This window comes from Pygocentrus nattereri, chromosome 8 (assembly GCF_015220715.1).
Source record: "Pygocentrus nattereri isolate fPygNat1 chromosome 8, fPygNat1.pri, whole genome shotgun sequence".
Classification (NCBI taxonomy): domain Eukaryota; kingdom Metazoa; phylum Chordata; class Actinopteri; order Characiformes; family Serrasalmidae; genus Pygocentrus; species Pygocentrus nattereri.
In genome coordinates this window covers 24,296,391-24,318,926 of record NC_051218.1, presented here as the reverse complement: position 1 = coordinate 24,318,926, position 22,536 = coordinate 24,296,391, and the positions used below count along the sequence as shown (strand labels likewise).

General features: G+C 40.3%; 1 protein-coding gene across 9 annotated transcripts in view; it reads left to right on the top strand.

Annotated features, from left to right (window-relative positions):
* diaph2 (diaphanous-related formin 2) overlaps positions 1-22,536 on the top strand; it is a 472,316-nt gene that overhangs the window by 149,988 nt on the left and 299,792 nt on the right. For 8 of the 9 annotated variants that reach the window (XM_017698456.2, XM_017698459.2, XM_017698458.2 and 5 more), the window contains 6 exons: positions 466-584; positions 1,796-1,860; positions 3,240-3,344; positions 7,717-7,779; positions 11,812-12,174; positions 18,295-18,409. In XM_017698456.2, the coding sequence (XP_017553945.1) occupies positions 466-584; positions 1,796-1,860; positions 3,240-3,344; positions 7,717-7,779; positions 11,812-12,174; positions 18,295-18,409 (830 nt within the window). The remainder of the gene's footprint in view (positions 1-465; positions 585-1,795; positions 1,861-3,239; positions 3,345-7,716; positions 7,780-11,811; positions 12,175-18,294; positions 18,410-22,536) is intronic. The other variant, XM_017698462.2, reaches the window with a different exon arrangement.

Genomic DNA, 22,536 nt, shown 5'->3' with positions numbered 1-22,536 from the left:
CTATTCACTCCTCGACACGCAGACCCACACTGTCACCCTCAACACCACCATCTCCCCCTAAAAATACAAGACCATGTTTTCTCTGCCATTGTGCACCTAATTACACAGATTACACTGATTAGATTTGCGTCTCAGGTTTCATTGGTGCCCTTAATTGCCAAAGATGATTGCAAATTAGAGAGGAAGGCTTGGAAGTCCCAGCTCTGTTGTTGTCACCTTGAATGGACAGAGTCACAGAGCTAGTCTTTGGCTTCATGCTTCGTTTTTAGTGATTTCATTATGTGCTGAAGCAAGTCTTATTTCAGTGGCATGAAATATTATTAAAAGATAAGTCTTACAAAGTGATTTAAGTTTTATGCTGTAGAGGGTCTTATGAGAATTGTATTTCATTGTAATTTGACAGCTTTGTCGCTTTTGTCCTCGCACATCTGTGTGTGTGTGTGTTGGGGTGTGTGTGTCTCACAGGCCTCAATACTACAAGGTGATTGAAGAGTGTGTGTCTCAGATTGTCCTTCACCGGAATGGAATGGACCCTGACTTTGGCTACAGGGAGAGGCTGGATGTAGACTTCACTCACCTCATTGGTACGTTATCAGTAATTCTAGTGGTCCTTTTTATTGCAATCTTGGATTCATTCCTTATCTTAAGATGCATTTTGACTTTTTAAACTGTCCCTTTGTTTTCACATATTTGCTGTTTAGCTAACTGCACATTTAACTACCTCTGAATTCTCTCATTTATTCACGTCCTTTTAAGTCAAAAGTTAAAAAGAGGTAATGGTCTTTAAGAATATGTTCAAAAATACTCTTCAGAGGTGTAAGGCTCACATGGTAAACAGAAAGTGTCAAATATTATACATTGAGAAAAAGAATCCACGACATGATTCTCACTTGGTATGGTCTTGGTAAGACTGTAATTATACCCAGAAGTGTTTGAGTGTTAAATCATGTAGTGCATAGAGAAGCACAGTTATAGCTGTCTTGCTGAAAACAGTGTGATCCCAGCAGTGGATCTCATTAGCATCTCCTTGTCCCACTAGAGAACCCTTTCACAAACACCTGCACTCGCCTGACACCTAAGATAAGGTACACTCATTATGCATAAATAAAACATTATCAATAAAACTATGTCTTGTAAACACAGTTCAGCCATACTGGGTTCAGTGCCATTGCTAGCTTTATTTACATTCACAGATATTTATCATTAGTCTTCATGATAGAATGTTGGAAAAGTCTTTGGGCCAGATTTATGCTTGAGTCATTTTCTTCCACTCTTGGGGAATTGATGAAATTAGAATGATGTATCTTTTTTTATTATAATTTTTTTCGGGATTATTTTACAAACAGCACTATAACTTGCCAAGAAAAGCTCATTAAAAGTTTTCACTCCCATCTGCAAAAGCTCAATTTTTGTGCTAGGTTTTCTGAATTCCTGCTTTGCTTTCAGGAGGTGAGCGCAAATGTGGTGGGGCAGCGTTTTTAAATTCACTTCTTAAACCTGCAGAACAAAATGCAAATCCCCAGTGGGGGGTAGAGGGGGGCACAGAAAGTAAATTTTTCCCTTTTTGCTTGTTTTCTTTCTCCCTCTTTTGCTCTTTCTGTAGTCTTCATCCTGAGCTTGTGTTCTAATCTTAAACAGAATGTTAGCAACACGTTGTGTAATTTGTGGGAATTACAGTGTCTCAATGAGAGAGTGTGTGTGTGTGTGTGTGTGTGTGTGTGTGTGTGTGTGTGTGTGTGTGTGTGTGTGTGTGTGCGCGTGTGTGCGCGTGTGTGTGTGTGCGTGTGACTGGCAGATCAGTGTGTGGATAAAGCCAAGGTGGAAGAGAGTGAACAGAGAGCAGCAGAATTCTCCAAAAAGGTAAGGCCATTTGTCAGCCTGTGCTATGCGCAGAGGCCATTGGTATGCTACTGTGTTCGCAACACCAACATTTTCCCCCAGAGCAGGAAGATAGCTCATTGATTGCTTTGGCCTGATCAATAGCTAGGAGCTCTGCTACATGATCTGTAGCAGTGTGTGCAGAATCAGTGTTGTTGCCACTGTCTGCATGCTTGTTTTTGTCATACTGACAGGATGTTACAAATATGTACAGCAACTTTTTCAAAGCTTTAAGCACACAAGGAGACATTCAGGATTCATGCAGATAAATGGTCCATTCTTTTTAATTCCCTGCTTTTTCCTTTTAGTTTATCCACCTAGTTGATTTCCCAGTGTAATTTTATTCAGAACAAACAGAGGGGACAAAGGAGGTGAAAAAACACAAAACCGGGAGGATTTTTTTCTTTTAAGCCCAGTGAACTCTGGTTTCTTTGATTCCTTATTTGAAGTTGATGTGGTATTGCTTTTTATTCATTCATTATTTTGAAGTTTTTACTTGCACTGTCTCGCTTTAAAAAAAAAAAAAGATGTAATCAAAAATTCCGTCCAGTCCCCAATACCAAATATACAGCCCTATTGTATATATTTTGAAAATGTCTCATGTTATTTTCTATGTTGGATATTGTGGAAACATGATACAAATTACATATTTTGTGGATTTTTAAAGTAAAAAGATGTAAACAAAAACCTCTGAAGCAAACGGTGTAATATAAATAAATAAATATTCACAGTTACTTTATATTCGAGGAAAAACATAAAATAGCAATTATGACATGCAAATGTTTGGGTATCCTTCCAGGTCAGTTTTAGTAACACCACTTTTGGCGAGTATCACAGCTTGCAAATGTTTTTTGTAGCCCTTTAGGAGCCTTTCTGTTATTGTTCTAGGAATTTTCACCCCCTCTTCCTTTCAGAACACTTGTAGTTCTTTGATATTCTTGGGCCACCTTGCATATATGCGTGACAAACAGGTTTTGACTTACCAAACCAGTCCTAACAAGTTAAGTTTTGAGACTTTACAGAATATATGGTGTTCAAACATTTGCACGTCACATGTATTACTTTGTTGTATTCTTTTTAAGATAAATTATTTTTAAATAATTGGCTGCAGAGGCTGTGCTTACTCTTTTCACTTCAATAAAATATGTATTTTTAGTCTATATTTGCCCATGTAATCACATTATTTTACATACCCTGGCCCTATATATGGAGAGGCAGGAAAGGTTAGTGAGGAAGATGAAGAGTTACGAGGGGGTAAACAGATGAGATGTGTTCATCCCAGCAAAGGTGTGGATTGATGTTACCTGTGGTTGCTGGTCCCTGTGGAGGCATTGTGTATATGTTTCTGTGACTTTTTGCAGTTCGACGAAGAGTTCAGCGCACGACAGGAGGCACAGGCCGAGCTGCAGAAACAGGAGGAGAAAATCAAAGAGCTGGAGGTGCAGATCAGCTCCCTGCAGAGCCAGGTAAAACCGCACCTACCACAGCTGGCCACACACCATGTTCCTCTATCATTGTTTGAGGTCTTTTCAAAGATGCTTCTGGCTCTAACTCATCAGCCCTAGGCAACCTCTATCCAAAACCCTTCGAGTCTGATACAGGTATGGTAGCCATGTTATGAGTATACTGCATATGCTGAACCTCTTTCAGCATGTGCACTGCGAAAAACACTTTTCAATATGAATTTTTACCAGTGGTCTTGGGCTCCTTCATCTCTCCCCAGTAGAACTCTGTCTCTGCAGTCTTCTGCTTACACACCCAATGTACAGTATACCCAGCCCCTCTTAACACTGCTGCCTTCCTTGCTGTACAATTACCCACCAAAACCGGCCCATTGGAAAAAATAAATAAATAATGAAAATGAAATTATTTCAAGCCCATGGAGTTTTAAAAAGTAATGACTGCTGGTTTCCTCAGTCTGAACACTATTATAAAGTACCCTGAAAATGAGCCATATAAGCACTTTAAGGCTATGAATAGTTATTTCTCTATGTTGTGAGGTCATATTAGGCAATTTCTCTCTGCTTCAAACGGTAATTGTAACTGCTAATGCAGTTGCTAGGGCAAAGACTTGGCTAATTTGGTCAAATTGAAACCTTTTTATCTTTTATCATGAATGCAAGCCTTCTCCAAATGGATATGTTCAGACTTGAGGGATTGTTTGATTTAATAAAGGGTCAATCTCCTCTTTAAAATGTAGGATTTGATTCTTCTGAGTTGCTCTGTTGCAGCCTGTTCATGCCCATTGTATCATTGCCATGAGGGATTGCATTTCCTCTCTGGCTCTCACATCATCATTGCTTTCCAGACAAAACCCTCAAACCTTCTCAAAGAAAATTACTTCTATTTCCTTCTTAACCCAATTTGAAATACTTTAGGGCTGCTATGGGACAAAAGAGTAGTTTGCCTGACTGCTTATGGAATTTAATAAAAAAAATAAAATAAAAAAAAAAACACCACTGAAAGATGGTATGGCATACATAGCTGAAATTGTTTCCCAGATACCACATCTATTTCTGATGCAAATGCCCACACTTTGTCTTCCTATCTCTGCACCTGCTTGGTTACTCCTTGGTCTTGCCAGGTCCTTTTGATTTCCCCTGCATGAGATGAGTTGCTATCATTAAGAGCCCTGGCAGCCAGGGCCCGCCATTCATTCTCCCTGATTCACCGAATGGGCGCATTAATGGAGGTGTTGCTGGAATAGGTCATTTCTCCTGGTGCAGCCGTGCACTTCTTTGAGCGCAGCACTTCATTTGTGTGCAGTCCTCACCCCTGCACTTCATCTGGGCCGAATGCAGTGTTGCCGGGCGTTACTTACCCACCCTTTCTGCTGCTACTTGCCTCATTCATCTATCGCTCAGCTTCTGCACATATTCATGAGCCTAGGTCTCTCTGCTTCCTCTTACATTACTTGCCAATCAGCCCATCTTTTTTTTTCTCCTCCATGCCATGCTTTGTTATATGATTCTCTCTTCAGTGTTTTAAAAGGGCAGCTTACCTGCTTTCAACCTGTTTCCCTCTTTCTTTTCTTCGTTCTCTAAGTCTTCCCGTCTTTTGGCTGTAATTTTACCCACCGTTTCCCTCTCGCATTCCCCTTAGCGTTCCCTTTTGCTTTGAAGCCCAGTCGTTTTCAGCACATTAATAGGTAGAGTAGCAGTGTGGAACCCTGGAGACTTGTGCTCCCCACACATGCTCTGAAGACATGTTCAAAGCTTTGGCTCTGGAATGTCCTCACATCAACAAATATCTGCCTCTTCTGGGGAACCTATAAGAGACCTGAATATTAGCATCAGTGCTTCCTGCACATCCTGTGAGCAGGCTGACACATCTAAAAGATGTGTTTGTGTATGTTACCATGTGACATGATGTAGATGTGCTCATGATCAACTTGCAGTCATTGCAAGACATGCACTGTCAGACCACTCTTTCTGTGCTGTTTAAAAATATTGTCAATTTATGGGTGCAAATAGAACAAGAATTAGAAAGATTCATGTCCTATTAATGAAGACATGAGAACTGCCTCACATAACAAGCATACACCCACTGTCTCAAAGTCCCATACAGAAAAGCTGTTACTCCATTTTACTTTAATATCAGCCTAGCAATGAGCAGCAACATGTTTTTCAGTGCTTGGCATTTTATGGCACAGGACACATAATTTAACCATAACCCCTTTATCTAGATTGTCTGTCTCAGTACTTGAAGCACTAAGTGATAGGAAGCTATTTGAGTTTACTTCTGACTCTAATTTTTTTCTGGCTTGCCCTTCAGTTGAAATTAAACTGGGCTTGTGAAAATAAAACCAGTCAGGTTGGTGTATTACAGACACTGCACCACATCATGGTGCACGATGTGTCTGCTCATAAAAAACAAAAAAGAACAGTTTGGGAAACCACATCATCTACTGATCAGAGCCATAAATGAGCATGTCATGGTATAATAAATAGACTTCCCATTTTTATGTATCAATTAAATTACTGTCTCAGTCTGATTGGATGTCTTTTCATGTTAAGGTGAACCAAATGCAATTTAGTTACTGCATGGGGAACTTATCTTCTTCTCACCCTTTAACTTAATTTAAAAGAGATAGAGAAAAAGGGATATTTTCAGTGGTGAAAAAATCAACTGCTGATGCACTTAATAATTCAGAACACAAGTTTACTGAGCAGCTGTCTCTTTGCCATCAGCCTAAAAGGTTTTAACAAACTTTGCATTCGCCAGACTGAAATTATTTTCAGAGTAGTCACTGAGTACAGGGGCTTTGGCCTTTGCTGTTGGGCTGTATTAAGCTGACGGAGCTTGTGACAACCGTGCTGAGTGAGAGATGGTTGCCATGCACCCTGTGTTGTTGCCATGGCTTGTGTCATGGGATTTGACCAGAAGAGTCACCTTTTGATGCTACCCTGCTTAAAATGTACACTGTGTGCTTTCCTCCTTGAAAAAGCGCTCATGAGGGACAGAATAATGCTGTAAACTTTCACAGACAACATAGTAGAATGTGTTGCAAACATTGGAATAAGTCTAATTTAAGACCAGTAAATTTAATTTTGTGTGGTTTTGAATGACACAATGGCCTTTACCCCTTCACTTGTTGGAAATTTAGTAAGAACAGCTGCATACTTTCTTGCCTGTATAAGACAAATGACATGGCCTCTAACACTCTTTGCAAAATATGCAGCATAAAAGAAAATATTACACCACCCCTTCCCCAGAACTGCAGTTAGTTGGTGGGTTTTGAACAGTCTTCATTATGGTAGTGCAGAACTAGTCTTCTTTTCCCATTACACGTTTTTAATATTTGATACCATGCCTACTATGTGGAAGTGTAATGCAGGAAAAAAGCCTGAATAAATGTATTTCAAAGGTAGCTGAGTATGTTGCTGTAGAGCAAAAGAATAAGATGTTATTTTCTCTCTTTACTTGCAAAGAGGCTGTTCAGGGGGAAATCAAAGCTAGAACAGAGCATTGCTGAAACGTTCTTAGGCTAAAACCAATGGCTGTGTTACAACTAAACGAACAAAAAGATAAGAATATGAAATGACATGAAAGAACACACAGTTCCAAAAGCTGCGCAGGAAGCATCTTTAAAGCATACAAAGCGGCATCAGCTGCTCTGTGATCACACAGACAAGCAATTCACTTGGTCTTCTCTCAGCTTGTGCTATAACGCTTGGTGTGTCTGTGAGGATCCTTTTTGTTTAAGCATTTTAGGAACAAAATCCAAGGGCACTTTCACAAAATGTGACACTGCCATACTTTTATGTCTTCTGTTCATAAAACAGCCAACACAGTCTGCATAAGCGTAGAGCAAAGATGCGTTTTAATGATCACCAAATCCACTGTAAATTTTTAACCATCCCATTATGAATTTTAAAATGTTGCACATCTCTTGCACATTTCTTTTGTATATTGAGGTTCAGAAGGTTCCATGCTCATTTTGTACTTCAGCTCAATGTCAATTTTCACTTCATTAGCAGGAAAGCATGTGTTTTAACAATTTGTAGCTTGGCTGCCTATTCTATTACATTCTATTACAGTTTTACCAAAGTGTTATTTTCACATTTTTTTTCACCAACATATTTCTTAATTATGAATTTTTCCATTATCTCTTTCTGTTTTGTCCTACCCTGCTTAGAAATAGATTTTACTGCTTTTGTTACTTAAATAACACGATGTCTTCTCTTCTTCTGCCTGCTTCATCTTCTCTTTTCTCTGTTTTAGTTCTGTGACTAAAACCGTTCTGTTCCTTTTCTCTGTCTAGCTAATGTAACTTTATATTTGCCTTTCTGCTGCCATGTCTGTCTGGGTATTTGTGTCTGTCCTCCACCTGTCCAGTTAACTAAAGAGCGAGACAAGCTCACAGAGGCAGAGAAACGCATCAACGAGAATGTCAGCAAGGTGGGTTCTCTCTGTGTACCATAGGTCCCATCTCTTCTGTTGCATGCTGAATCTGGTTACTTGGCCTGCATTTGTAGAAATCTAAATGTCTATCTAAAAATCTAAATTTAGCATCAAATTATCAAGTTTTAGCATCAAAAGTCAACTTGGTGCTTGATTTGTAGGGTCGGTTTGACATGATTTGCAGTCATTAATGCTTACTAAACATATATGCTAAAATCAGTTAATATGCAGTACATGTAAACAGTGCTTTGATTAATACAGCCAAGTGCATTTGCATGCTGTAAGTCTGACAGTGACCATAGGAGGTTTCAAAGCACTTCACAAGGTGAGCACCAAGGAATGCGTATGCATCTCATTCCTAGGGCTGAATGTAAACCCAGAACAGACAGAAGACACAATCAAAATCTGCCTCATGTTTGAACATAGGATCGTAGCCCTCTGAAGTAAACAACTCTAATTGAATTTGGCTGCAGCTCATCAGAGATGAGATTGGAAAGGTTTAATTGTGCATCTGCCCTAGTTAATTACCCAAACTGTAACTGCCTATGCCCACCTAAATGCCCTCTCCCCATTGACCCTTAAAGCCCAACAGCACTACACAGCACACATACATACACAGTCCTCACAGGACATATTGAGTTTTACATATCCCAGTCCCCCCATGATAATGAGAGGTGCAGATGAGGAAGAGGAAAGGAAAGTAGAAGGCTTCCTGCCAAAAAGCCATTAGACATTCGGGTGGGTTTGTAATGTCCCCTGCCTGAACTTTGGGCATTGGTAAGCCTTCTCACAGAGCCCCTGCCAACAGGCTCTTAACAGTGGATAAATATATAGTTTAACAGAGGCAGAAAAGAAATACCAGTTTTCCTGGATGTAAGGAGCAAAGTACACCTCGGTAGAAATGCAAGAAGATGTGTTTGGGAGAAGATGAAGAGTGATTGAGGCAGAGACGAAGCTGTGCAGTAGAGGATGATTAAGATTCCATCCCTGTGGCTGCAGGGCCTGGTGCTCGGCACGCACCGCCACAGAGGGCCAAGTCGACGCGGAAATGGCGGTGCTCTAATTTAGCAGCTAATTTGCTGCTATTTTCCCGTATTAATCTTAAAAGAGAAAATGGGACACAGCGGGCTAGAGATTGACAGACACATAATGATGGGAAGGGGTACGCGTCAAGGGGCTCCAGTTTCCTGCACAATGCTTCTACACCTTTTTAATTTCCCATCTAATAAACAATCCACCTGCTGCATTGTGTAATCAAACACTAGGTAATGCCGATGAAAATGTGACTCGGCACATATTACTCCCCTCATCAGCGGAACAGGGGGTGGGGCACAGGAAGGAAGATTGCTTTGGAAAATTGGGAACTTTTTTTATTTAGCTCTTTTGACAGACACAAAGGAAGTTAGAATGATGAAAAAAAGAGGAGAGAAAGAGATTGGTTTCTAATCATCCAAAGGTCAAATCATATCTGAGCTATGGGAAAGCTAATTGAAGCATTTGCATGCGTTTTGTCTCTAAAGAGTCTGACTGGCACATTATCGATGATTCTAAATACCTGTTTATGCTACTGAGTTCCAAAGTGGGGCAGACGTGTCAAGACATCGCAGTTTCTTATCAGCAAAGCGATTCATTTTACTCCGTTTCCTCCGTAATGGCTTTCCTTTTGTGAAGATCCTTTCCTGAACTTCAGCAATAGGGGAGACAGTTATCTTATCAAGGTGGGAAGCCAGGGACCTTCCAAAGGCTTTGTTGCAAAGGCACACCATCATATTTGGACATAAACAATATAAACCGACACCAAAGTGTGCTGCTCAAAGGTAAAAAGAATAGATAGTTCTCCTGCACAGAGCCACTGGTTGCATCAGTGTTAAAGCCCGATTAGTCTTCTCATTACTGCAGCAGGTTCAGGTGGCTGCATCCTATTCATATGCTTAATCTATTAGCAAATTACAGAGGCAATTTACATGTTAATCAAGTCTAATGGTTTACTCTCATCTGTTACGCTTTATGATTAAATGAGATGAATCAGACTGCACACAGCACTCTCCATATTTCATATCCAAATAAATAACGATGCTATCATTTTGTCAGTCAGCACATCACTCTTAATATCTTTCTGATCCTCCTAATGCATGTGTGTTCTGTGATTTATTTGAAAGCAAAAACATGATAATTTCAAACTCATTCCCATGTTACTCTTGCTCTAGCAGATGCCAGGCTGTCCTCCTCCTGCTGTTGCCTGGCATGAGAGTGGCTAGAGTGACCTGAAATGTGTGTGTATGTATGTGCATTTTGTGTGTCCGTTTATGTGTGAGCTGTCTCTGAGGCCTGAGAAGTTTGATTATAGGCTGTTTTCTCATTAGAGGTGAAGTGTCACTCAGAGTTCAGGCTTTTCTCACCTCCTCCCTCTGCTCATCTCACTCATGCCAGTCTTGCATGGTTCCAACATTTGCTGTCAGACAGATGTGTGGACACAAATGCACTACTGCACGTGTGCTCACAAGCACACAATTTTAATTAATTTTTTTTTGTTCAATTGTCCCCAAAATATGCAGGGGTGCACCAGCTACTTGAAATGACATCATAGGCATAAAAATCTTTACGTACCTCTAAGCACAGTTTCCTTCCATTCATGTGATGTATCTGACCTTTTGTTTAAAAATAGGGCAAGGATGTGTGTATTCAAGAAGCCACAGCACAAAATGTGCTTTGATGCGGCTAAAATACATATATTAAAATTGACACTCAGTTTACAAAGTCTGTAGTTAGGCATTGTAACTGCACATCGGACCACATACTTTAAGAGTAGGCTTTAATTGGCATAATAAAATAGTGGGGCCAATAACAAGTTTGGAACATAAGAGAAAATGCATACTTTTTTTTAGGACTGAGCAATATGGCAGACATCACAATACTTCAAGACATTTTTATAATTAGTAAAGCAATATTTTGTGTTTTGATAAGCTGGAACAGACAAAGTTACATTTTAAAAATAGCATCAAAACAATGGGTACAGTGATTTTTAATTAAATTTTGCATACTGTTTTGCACTAAATCAGATCAAACAGGACTAATTTTGCTCTCTTTGTGATATATCATATAAGTGTTCTTCAAGTACTGATGCTATCCACAAAATGCTTTGAAAGCATATTGTCGCTTAATACGACATAACGATACATATTGTTATGTTGCCCAACCCAATTTCTTTGCCGTCAAAACATTCTCCAGGGATATAGAAAATTCTGCTGGTGGAGAAAATTCTATGAAAGACTATTTTCCTGTAGTTTCCCAGACTTTAGTAAAGTTAATGTGCTTTAGAAAATGTAATGCATTACATGACAACACAGTTTTGCACAGTTCTTACATGTAAAGTGCAGTCTTCTTTCAAATGCGCATATGGGAGAGTGAAATGGATGTGGTGTTTTTCTACACAAAATCTGTTTTTACACTAGTGTTTAGTATATAACACATGCATTTTGGGCAGAATGTGTCTTGTTTGCATCCAAAACCTTAGATTGACATCTGGCTTTGTACATTTGTACTGCTTTCAGAAAGTGTTATGTTCCAGTTTTTCCAGTGAGGGCAGCAGACAGCCTGCTCCGGCTCCTTGGAGTACTGGCCTTTGCCTAGCATGCCTAGCATGGACTCTGTTGTACACACCACCTTGGCAGATACTCACCACTGCTGTGGAATAAGAGCCCAAGGGAAGGCCACGGTGGCCTTAATGCCTCTGTCTGCTTTTATCAGCTCACACAGGGAAAAAGATTCACACGCACACATTTTTAGACTTTGACAGTAGTCTCTTTTTTGCTGTGACACACCGTGCTTTCCCTCTTCCCCCATCCTGTCCAACAACAAAAATCACTGGTGCTCTTCCCCAGCCTTGTCTCACCCATTAGCCCTGATGGAGTAACATACCTAATGGTGATAAAAGCCACAGCTTTTGAGTGTAGAGGCTAAAGGGGGAGACTACAGTGGTTCAGAGCAGCCCACGGTGGATATTTCTGACTCTTTTCTTTCTCTTTCCAGATTGCAGTAGGTCCTGGAGCTCCTGGTGCTGCTTCAAGTACTCTCTTGCCACCTGGGGGAGTCGCCCCTCCACCACCACCCCCTCCCCCTCCCCCACCTCCTCCTGGAGGAGGTCCACTTCCTCCACCCCCTCCGCCTCCTCCCCTTGTGGCAGGCATGGGACCTCCGCCGCCACCACCGCCTCCTGGCTGTGGTCCTCCACCTCCACCACCTCCCCCTGGCAGTGGTCTTCCACCACCTCCTCCTTTCTTTGGGGCTCCAGGTATCCCCCTAGCCCCACCTGTTGACAAGCTGCCTTATGGGCTGGAGCCCAAGAAAATCTACAAGCCTGATACAGTCATGAAGAGGATCAACTGGTCCAAGGTAAGATATGAATGCTCTAACAACCGATGTCGCACCAAAGCTCATAAAACACAACTAAATCAGCACAAAAATACACTGGCCTTGGAGAATTTCTAAATTCTCAAAACGGTTAGAGAAATCCACTCTAAGGTTAGTGTTAAATTGCAGCAGTAATTTAGTCTAAAATAGTCTGTGAGGAGTGAGAGGGAGCAGGGATGAAAAAGAAAAGGATAAAAAAGACAGCATGTTTTGGAGCGAGTTGGCAGTCCAGAGCCCACGAATACATGCAGCCTATTAAAGAGACTGTTGAGCTATGAGGTTTGCGACTCACCATTCAGCTTCACTTTCAAGAGTATCATGCAGTAGAGATCAAGAGATCTTAGCATAATTGAATGAAAAACAGTGCATTGCATAAGTCTCGTTACATTTAAACACCATTTCTATGGGCTAATCTTTGCATTACTCTTTTGTTTTTTTTAAAGTCTAATATTCATCGCTTCAGGGGCCCATTGAGTTTAAATCCGTAATTAAGGGTACTGGAAGGAGGATGTGTTAAACTAGCAGTAAAGCAGTTTTGATTGTACACATTTTTCTTCCTCCTCTACTGCGTAGTTTTTAAATTTTATTTATTTATTTTTTCTTCTTCCCCCATGCTATGTGAAGTGATGTTGGGTTTGTGAAAGGTGCTATATAAATGTAACATTATTATTATTATTATTATTATTATTATTATTATTATTATTATGACAGTCAGTTGTAAATAGATATTATTACATGCATAATGTATGTAAGAAGAAAAGAAATAAATTGAAAAAAAAAATTGTGTTTTTGTCCATCAATGTACTCTCTGCAGTAGCCAGCGTACATTATCCGATACAGTACCTAATTCATTCAAATTAGTTCATGCAATCTTTGGGAATACCCACAGCAGTAAAGAAATCTGGACTGCTAGCAAAGCCTGATCCATAGAATGCTAACATTTGTGGTGTAATTAGCATTAGTGATGCTCCTACTCTTACTTTGGTTATGAAACAGTTTAACTTTTTTTTTCATCAAAGACACAGTTCATTTGAAAAAAAGCCTGTGGAGTCCAGCATGTGGGAAATTTAGCAAATATAAACAAGCAAATGCTAAAGCGCTTGAAAATAGAATTATTGGGATCAAAAAGAAAATGTACTGTTTAATTTTAGAACCTGAATAATGCAAGCCAGGTAAGTGCACACATGTTGTATTTAAACGCTGCTGCTGGTGCTACAACCAAAATGTTGGATGACTTGTGCTAAAGAGCCCGTTACCTCTTCCTTACGATGTAGCTCCTTATTTGATCCCAGGCTGTTTCAATAAGCAACAAATTTTTCATTTAAGAATTAAAATTATGAGTTTGATATTGATATTGTGAGTATTTATATTGCAACTAGTTATATGGCTAGCAAAAAGTAACGTTACTAGTGGGTTCCATGTGTTCGTTTAGCCCAGACAATGTTAGCTATGGGAATTTAAATCAAAAGAGAAATTGACCATTGCCTGTTTAGCTGTAAAGGAATTGGAATTGCTTGTAGTCTTTACAAATTTCTCCCACCTTCAAGATATGTCATGTAAAGGGGGATTCCTAGTTTTTGGATTAAGCCACAATGCTGTTCAGAGACTGTTGCAGTACAGCTGTAGGAGGTGAATAGGCATTTCCTACAGCTGTGGTGGTTAATTTTTGTGTTTTTAGCTTATTAGTATTTAAGGTTTAATCTTTTTAAATTTTTTATTGCTCAGTGTAAGAACTTAATATAGTTTAAGGTGTTTGTTCTAGATTTATGTTTAATACAGTTGTCAGTTCTCTTTGATATTTAATTGCTTGGCCTGGTTAAAAACATAATGGGCAGGTTTCTTCATAATATCAGTTGGAAGGCGGCAGACCTTGAACCTAGTGTTTTGCTTACGATAAATTCTTTGGAAAATCTTACTTAGATACCAGGCAGCAGTGTTAAACCTGAGCTATAACAGCTGTCCTGTGCAAGCAGTACCACATTAATGTGAATGGAGGAGTAAGATTGATTATAGCAGCATCTGCAGAAAGGCAGGCTATGACACAACGCCCAGCTTGCTCCCTATCTACACCTCATATGCATATTTATAAGGTACACTGTAAGCAGTATGCAGGCAATGGCTGTTGCATCCATGAGTTGGGAATTCATTTGTGTTTACAATTAGGTGCACATCAAAGCACATGTTGTGTGCGTCAAATGGTGTGTATGTATGGATGTATATTAAAGCATACATGTGCGTCAATGCATATGTCAGCATGCCTAGCCTAGCCTCCACACGCAAATAAGTGCATTTGTGGGGAATTAGCCATACCTCTCCAGGCAGAAGAGTGAAGAAATGCAAATGGAGTGGTTAGATGGTCCTCCAAGGCATGCAGAAGCACTGGAGGAGGGACAGCGGTGTGTGCCTCAAGCAGAGTGACAATTACGCAGAGTTACAGTTATCCATCATCTCAGTTAGGGCCTGCTGGCCCTCAAGACCTTTTTTTAAAGAAAAAACATGAATTGAAACAGAAATATAAATGGAACAAATAGTCTGAGAGATTTACCCCCTATGTCCTCACACATAGATCTGCTAAGACATGCACTCTCTCGCACTCACAGGCATTTTAGGATGTGATATGCATAGTAAAGCTGTGATCTCACAAATGCTAGAGAGCGAGAGGGAGAGAGAGAGAGAGAGAGAGAGAGAGAGAGAGAGAGCACAGCACAATGAATGTGTTTTCTTTCTTTTTTTTTTCTTCTCTTCTCTATAAGCACCCACTGGAGACTCCTCCATCTCTAACAACAGAGGGGAGAAAACGGTCAGATAGCAAAAGCAGCCAGGAGCAATAAAGTGAGGAAGCAGGATTTTTTTCCCCTTTTTTTAAAGCATGTAACAGATTTTCAAACAGCCACGTTGGAGATTGTAGCCTGGAGGTGCTGTAATGTAATTTCTCCTCTGGTTAGAACACCTACACAGGGGAGCGGCACACGTTTATGGAAAAGTAAATGATTGCTCGGTCTGTGTCTAAGGCCGTGCAGAGTAGCTCCATTTCTGCCCAGGAGTTAGTGTAGCCACCAAAGGCAAGAGGAAGCGAGAGTGTTTTACACCGCCGCTTCAGCTTGAACAAGGTCATGTTGCCTGGTTGCCTGACTGTGTTAATTACTGCATTCTGAGGGGCCATGCTCTTTGAAGAGAACACTTAAGAGGTTGCACTCTAACAAGCCCTTACACATTAGCGATAGCATTAATGTTGCTAATATATCTCTCACTCTCTCTCACTGTGTGACTGAGTTAAATTACAGTGATAACAGAGAGCAAATAGGGTCTAATCTTGTCCAGTGTTTTGACTCAAGAAGGGTTTGTGGGTGAACGAGAGTGGAGTTATCATGTATGCATGCATACACATACAAGTATGGGGCAAAATTATCGGACAAAAGAACATTTTCTGTATTTTTGAGTAAGTAGCATGACACTCTCATTGATTCACTCAGCTGTGGCTCTGATGGTGGTGACGAATTCCTCCTGTCCATGAAGACCCCAATTATGTTCAACAGAGATCTAGAATTGAATAGTTTATTTTTTGGAAACCAGTTTATAGACTGCAAGTGTGCCTCCACTCTCCCCAACCTTGACAGAACTGCAATTATCTTAATTAGCACAACAATGCATCCCTGGTTTAAGAAAAGAAAATGAAAAATTCTTTCCAAAGGCATCTTTTCACATCTTGACTTAACCTCTTATTTTCGTCTCACTTTTTGATGGCTGTTGAAATGAGACATAATGATTGTGAATTTCAATATGAATGTCCCTGGCCAATTCTGCTTTACCATATACTGCAGAAAGCCACCTGTTTGGGCATTGCTTCTTCTTGGATTTATTGGGAAAATCAGTGCCAAGAGAGATGGGCTGCCATACATTCAGCTAATGGTATTACCAGGCCTGTCATGATCATGCAATTTTAGCTAAAGTTGTGTCATATGTCCAGTTTTTATTATTAATACTAAAATAGTTATTATTATTTTACTTATTTATATGCATTTGGGGGTCTCAGCTAGCTTACTACCTTTTACTTCTATCAACCTTACACAATTGCTGTCTGTCTGTGCTACAAAATGTCTACATTTGGAACACTAGTTTGTCAGAAAAGGTCTGCCCCTTGAAGTGGACCATTCAGTTACCTCGTACAAGAAGTTACTGTTGCCTGTTATTACCTTTGTAATGCTTCTTTATAAAGTAGATGCACCACTTTGTTCAAAATGCTGATGTGAAAAAAAATTGATTACAAAAAATTTCCAATAAGATGCAGATAATTGTTTTGCCAGAGTCAATGATGTTGTGTTCGCCCATAATATTTTTTTTAGGTTTGGATATTTAGACTGCCTGTTTAGTCTGAGATACGCAAATTGAGGAATTAAAATCCTATTGTAAGTGTGATTGGCTGCTGATTTACATGTGTTGTGACCAACCGTCCTGAAGTTTATTAAATTTGCTTTAAATGTGTTTATGTAAATTAAACAGAATATAGAAATTAAGTATTAACCTGCCCTGCCTTTATAGATCTATAGTTGTCTCCCTTTCCTCAGATAAATTAATGCCTTTCTTTGGATTTCAGTGACAAAAAAGAAAGACAAAGGCAAAAACTGATATTGCAAATCTATGTGAAAATACATGGAAGTATTCCTGTTAATAAAATGTCTCTTTTTGTTTTAATATGAATTTACAAGCCGTTACATGTATGGCAAAGCAGTAACTCAAAAACTGAAGATATTGCCAACTGCCCCTACTTGTCTTATAAAATTTGCACCCCTTGTTAAATTCAGCTGTACAAGTTTAATGTGCCCAAAAGACTCATGACCCCTTTATGTACATGTATTTGAATCAAACCAGCTCATGAACATGTACAAAATTCGCATTCTGTTTGTCGCAACATAAAAATATGACTGAAAGCTAACACTTGTTGAAAATGACTCTGATCACCTCAAAGAATTGCAATCAGGCAATTATGTAATAATTACAGCAGGCCTGTTGATTAAACCACATCTTCATTAGCATTAATGATTTTTGACTAAAGCAGACTTGACTGAATGAGCATTGAGTTTTGCTGCTACAATGACCTATCATTTTCAATTCATCTTCTTTCATATTGGTTCTGCTCTTCAGAAACATCCCAGTTTCTGCTATTCTGACCTTTGTGTGACTGCTCTTCACCTCAGCACTCTGAAGTTAGCAGTGCATTTGCAATGATATGCAGCTGAAGTGGAAGCCTCTTGGGTCCTCCACTGCCAGTCTGTCTGCCCACTCGCACCTCGGGCTAATGATGTGGGTATGAAAGTGCTCCACAATGGTTCTGATTGTCAGAGCCTTACTGAGTATTGTTGCCATTGCCATCCTCTTCATCTTCATTGTCTTCATTTTCACTCTCAGCTTGAGGCCTCATGGGACACGTCGGGGCCGTGACCCCACATCACCCAATTTGCTGTCCTAACAGTGCATCGAGTGTGTTTTATTATGTTTTAGGCATGCTCGAGAAATTGCTGTTAATCCTTTGTCACTGGTCAGAAGGCAATTTGTTGTGCTGAGAGATTTTTATCCTGTAGCGTCAAGAGCGGTTTCAATTTTTCCAATGAGACCTTCCAAGTCACGGTTTTGACTGGGCCTACCAAAGCCTAATTATTGTGCAAAGTCATATTGGCTGAGATGGCACTGGGCTATGTACTGAAGATTCCCTCTGTCTGGTGCTGTAATGAACTGGAGGGAATGAGGCAGAGGTGATGAGGGGGAGGAGGTCACTGTCTATGAAGCGTGAGTGAAAAAGAGAAGAATTACACACTTTAAACTCGCACTATTCCCTATGGCTTCTGCCTTTGGCTTTGATCCTGTTTCTAATACCACACATGAATGCTGGAGGTGGGGGGGTGTTTCGCACTCTTGCATGAGCACAGGCTGTATGCGTGCACACTTCAGCAGGAAATATACTCAGCATTATTTTATCAACCATCTTTTTGATCTTGTGTGTGTGTGTGTGTGTGTGTGTGTGAGAGAGAGAGAGAGAGAGAGGATGCACACACTTTCATGCGTGTTTTGTAGCATGAGTGTAATATGGCTGCTCTGTGCTTGCAGATAGTGCCTCAGGAGATGGCAGAGAATTGCTTTTGGATCAAAGTCAAAGAGGAGAAGTTTGAAAACCCAGACCTATTTGCCCAGCTCTCACTTGCATTCTCGTCCAAGTCCAGAGGTAAGTAGGGCCGTCTCGTTCTCCCACCCGCTAATTACACGCACATGCCTCATTTAAGCTACCCGCTGCTGGGTGGCAACAGCTTTCATCTCACCAAACTGTAGGAAACCATTTGTCTCTGTGAAATCTTAATTATCTTTATAAAACTGTCTTGTTCTCTTTCCTCCTTCTTTCTTCTGGCTTTCGACAATCAGGCTGAAGAAGCACTTTGGTGAAATCTTTGTGCCAATTAGCAGAGCTTTAGAGCAGGATTGTGTTTGTGTGCCAGTGTGAATTCAATTTACAGAACTTGTTCATTTCTCTCTCTCTCTCTCTCTCTCTCTCTCTCTCTCTCTCTCTCTCTGTCTCTCCCCACCTCTCCCCACCACCACCATTTGTCTGTGCTGTATACTGTATGCTGAAAGGCTGTGGGTTTGGGTAGGGGCAGAGGACTGGAACGCACGGTTAGTCTAGCTGTCTTTCCGCTCCAGTGGCTGCCCCTCTAGAGGAAGAGCGAGAGAGGGGAGAAGGCCAGGGAGTTCCACTCTTGTTCTGGCCAGTTTGTTTTCTCAGATACACATAGGGTTTACCTAAACTTGATTATTCGCAGCACTGAAGTAGGTGGTAGTGGATTTTTCCCTTGGCACTGCAGCTAGTCTGAATGTGTCTAACCATGATGATGGACGTAGTGGCCTAATGCCTACAGTAGGAAAGTGAAAATATATTAAATCTGTTTGCGAGTGTCTGCACTTTAATGCTTCTGGTGAGGGTTATGGAGGTTTTCCCATTTTTTGAAACTTTTAAGCCGTTAAACTGAGGCCATATCTTATCGCCATAAGATCAGTGTGCCTGTACACTGCTTAAGAGCTTTAGCTGATTGGAGAACAGATCATATAGAAGAGTCATTGGATAAATCCACTGTGTTGTTATTGCACATTCTGTACAGAGAATATAATGCAGTACTGTTTACAATAATATATGTAACAAGATCTAATATACTAAGAAACACTGTAGACATGTGGAGCACAAAAACATATTGCAGTGCCTTGCAGAAATTGCACTCTTGCAGCAGCAATAATAAATTGCAGTATTAAACACAATGAAGGGACAGATGGAAACAGTTAAAGAGTAAAAATAACCTTGATAAAGTCAAAAGAAAATAAAATAAATGCGCATGAATAAAAGTTGAAGAAAGTTGTTAAAGATTTATTTAATTTCTTTACTATTTGTCTGTAATCTCTGATGCCCTCACATCCTTAGGGAGGCCTTTCCAGAGACTGGGCCTATAATGGCTACAAGATGCTTCACCATATGCTTCGGTCCTGGTTTTAGGAACAGCTAATATATCTAACAAATCTTTAAAAAAAAAAATTCAGTATTCATCTGAGAGGGAACAAATATACTATATATTCCCTGAAGATACAGTCTTGGCACATGTCTCAGTGATGTATCAGATATGCACAAATCAGCCTTTATCTTATATTCCAACCCAGATGTTTTATATTTGAATGTATTTTTAGGGAGTTGTGTGTGTGTGTGTGTTTGTGTGTTGGGGGAAGCGGGGGGGGGTCTGAGTGGTGGTCTTGATGTTCACTGTTGTACTTGTGTTCTGTCTGTTTCTACCCCCTGGCTTTGCTCACTCAGAATAGTAGAAAAGAGTAGAAGGAGTCACCGCTGCTTGAAAGGCATTCTGACTGATGAACGTGGGCCAGGCTGATTGTTAATGTGTGTTCAGAGTCATTACTGGAGGTGTATGTTTTCTTGTTCCTTTTAAATGCAGCCTGTTCCTGTAAAATAGAGAACATTTATCCAGCTTAATTGCATTGGGTTCTCAGCTTAGGCTGCGTCTCTAGTGTTATTTCTTATGTTTTGCTGTTTGAAGGCTATACCTTCTGTAGGCAGGCTCTGCAGGTAAAGTGTGTGTATGTATGAGAGGTGTTCCTCAGAGACCAACATTTGGCTCAGTTCCTATCAATTACGCCTTGAGCAAACTCACTGATTTTCAGCTGTGCTGGTGAACCCAAACTGCATGTCCTCATGAATGAAGAATGCTTTCAGGCTTTGATAGCAGAAAAACTGTTTTTAAGCTGAAGTTAGAAGTTTGGGAACTGAAAGTTTGAAATGAGCAGGGCATGATTTCAGTAGTGAAGATGTACTCAAGACAAAAGACACAGAGCATCACTTGATATTTCTTTTCATCATAGGAATTAAATGTTTTATAGGGGTATCCAGTTTCAATTTGATCGATTCTCTGCCCACTGCAGTGCTCTCATTGCAGTATCAAGAGTGTGATTTTTTCATACCCATAGACACAGTGCTTTTTTTTTTCTCCCCCCTTTAATAGTGGGGCTTAGGAATTTCCTCAGTGCCTTCAGTGACTTGCAGGCTTTGGAACCTGGGTGCAGCTGGACATGGTCTCTGAGGCTGAATTGGTTTATAAGACCTCACAGACGCTCAGTATTACCACACACTATAAATCCTCACTATGCAGCTGCCAAAACAGTCACTGCTCCAGCCTAGCTTCATTTGTCTACAGAATTGCCCCTTTATTTATAAGTAGTGGTGAAGTTGGCCTACTGACTATGAGTTGGTAAGAGCTTTTTCCTTTCTTTTCTTTCTGTTCTCTACTCCTGGCTGGTATTTGTAAGTAAAGCTTGTGTCTGGAGATGGCTGGACTGTGAAAGATGAGCCAAGCAGGTGTAACTGTGTTCCCCGTAGAGCTCCCCTCTGAATATGGTGCAAAAAGGGCTTTGTTAACGCTGCGCACCTCCCAAGTCCCAGTTGTTACTAGTGTTGTTGAGAAATATCATTGAAGCCCCCTCTCTCTCTCTCTCTCTCTCTCTATGTCTTTGCCAAGACTGCGGCATTCTTCTGTGGATCTCCTTAATACAGCTTCCTTGCTCATTGCAAACTGCTGGGCGTTTTACGCCTCTTAAAAAGAAAGGCAAATACTTGTCAACAGCAACTTCAAGCAGTGGACCTGTGCTCTGAATTAGATTCCTGCTGTATTCCCACTTAGATCACCTTGCTGAAGTAGCAACAGTAATTTTCAGCTGAAGACCAGTAGTATTGACAGCAGGCTTGTGAAAACAAGATATAAAACAGTAGATGTTTTGTTCATTTATGTATCAGACAAGTTGTGTGTGCCAGGGCAGAGCAGCGGGGAGAGTGATCACTGTACTATGAATCGTAATTTTTATAGCAAATATATTTAGCACTTTATATATTGTAAGTGTAGGGAAAAGACACCATGATCTTTGGTATACCTTAAAAGCCAAAGGAGAGACATGTACTGCATTTTAATGACATGGGTCATGTTGGAATGTTGGTGTAACAAATATGTGCATATGTGTAAGTAAAGTAGTACTTTTTATACCTGTAGCTTTCTTTATAATCTCTCCTTTAATCAGCCTCCAGGATCTCCCTTTTCTGTTTGAATGTATTTTCCTGGTTCTCCTGAAGCTCTTTGAAGTTTTCCCACCCAGACCAAGTAAATGGTTGTGTGAGTCGGATACTTGCACTAGGAGACTAAATCTAGGGAGTAGTACCAGCCAGAGACCTTTTTGTTTTTTCTATTGAGAGACGACATCTTTCTAGAAAAATATATCCACATGAGCTAAAATCTTCAGAGCACCATTGAGTTTGGTGAAAAACACTAGGTAATATGGCCAGTCATTTTCTCAGTACCCCATGTAAATTTGTTCTTGTACAAAAAAAGTTATACCTCTTGAGAGTATTTAGAATATTCAAAAATGTGAGAGAGTATTTGAATATTCTAAAATAACCATGTGTGGCAGTTGCAGCCCCACATTTAACAGCCCTGCCCCAGTATGTGAAAGGTAGGCCATCATATACGCCCCAAAAAGAGTCCCCTTTTATAGATGGAGCAGGCCAAAATACTCAGGGAACTTTAAGAGGCCCCCTTGTTTGTTGAGCCCTATTTGAATTTGCTTGACAATCCAGCTTCGGACTTCATTTCTATTGTGATGTTGTTTTTCTTGTAGCCTGTGTTTGGACTTTCCTCGCCTTCTCGCTCTCTATCTCTCTCTCTTTCCCCCTCTCTCTTTCTCATTTCTTTTCCCCCAGACTCCCTAAACTTGGTGGTATCAATCAGTGATTCTGCCTGTATGTCGGCTCAGGGGATCAAA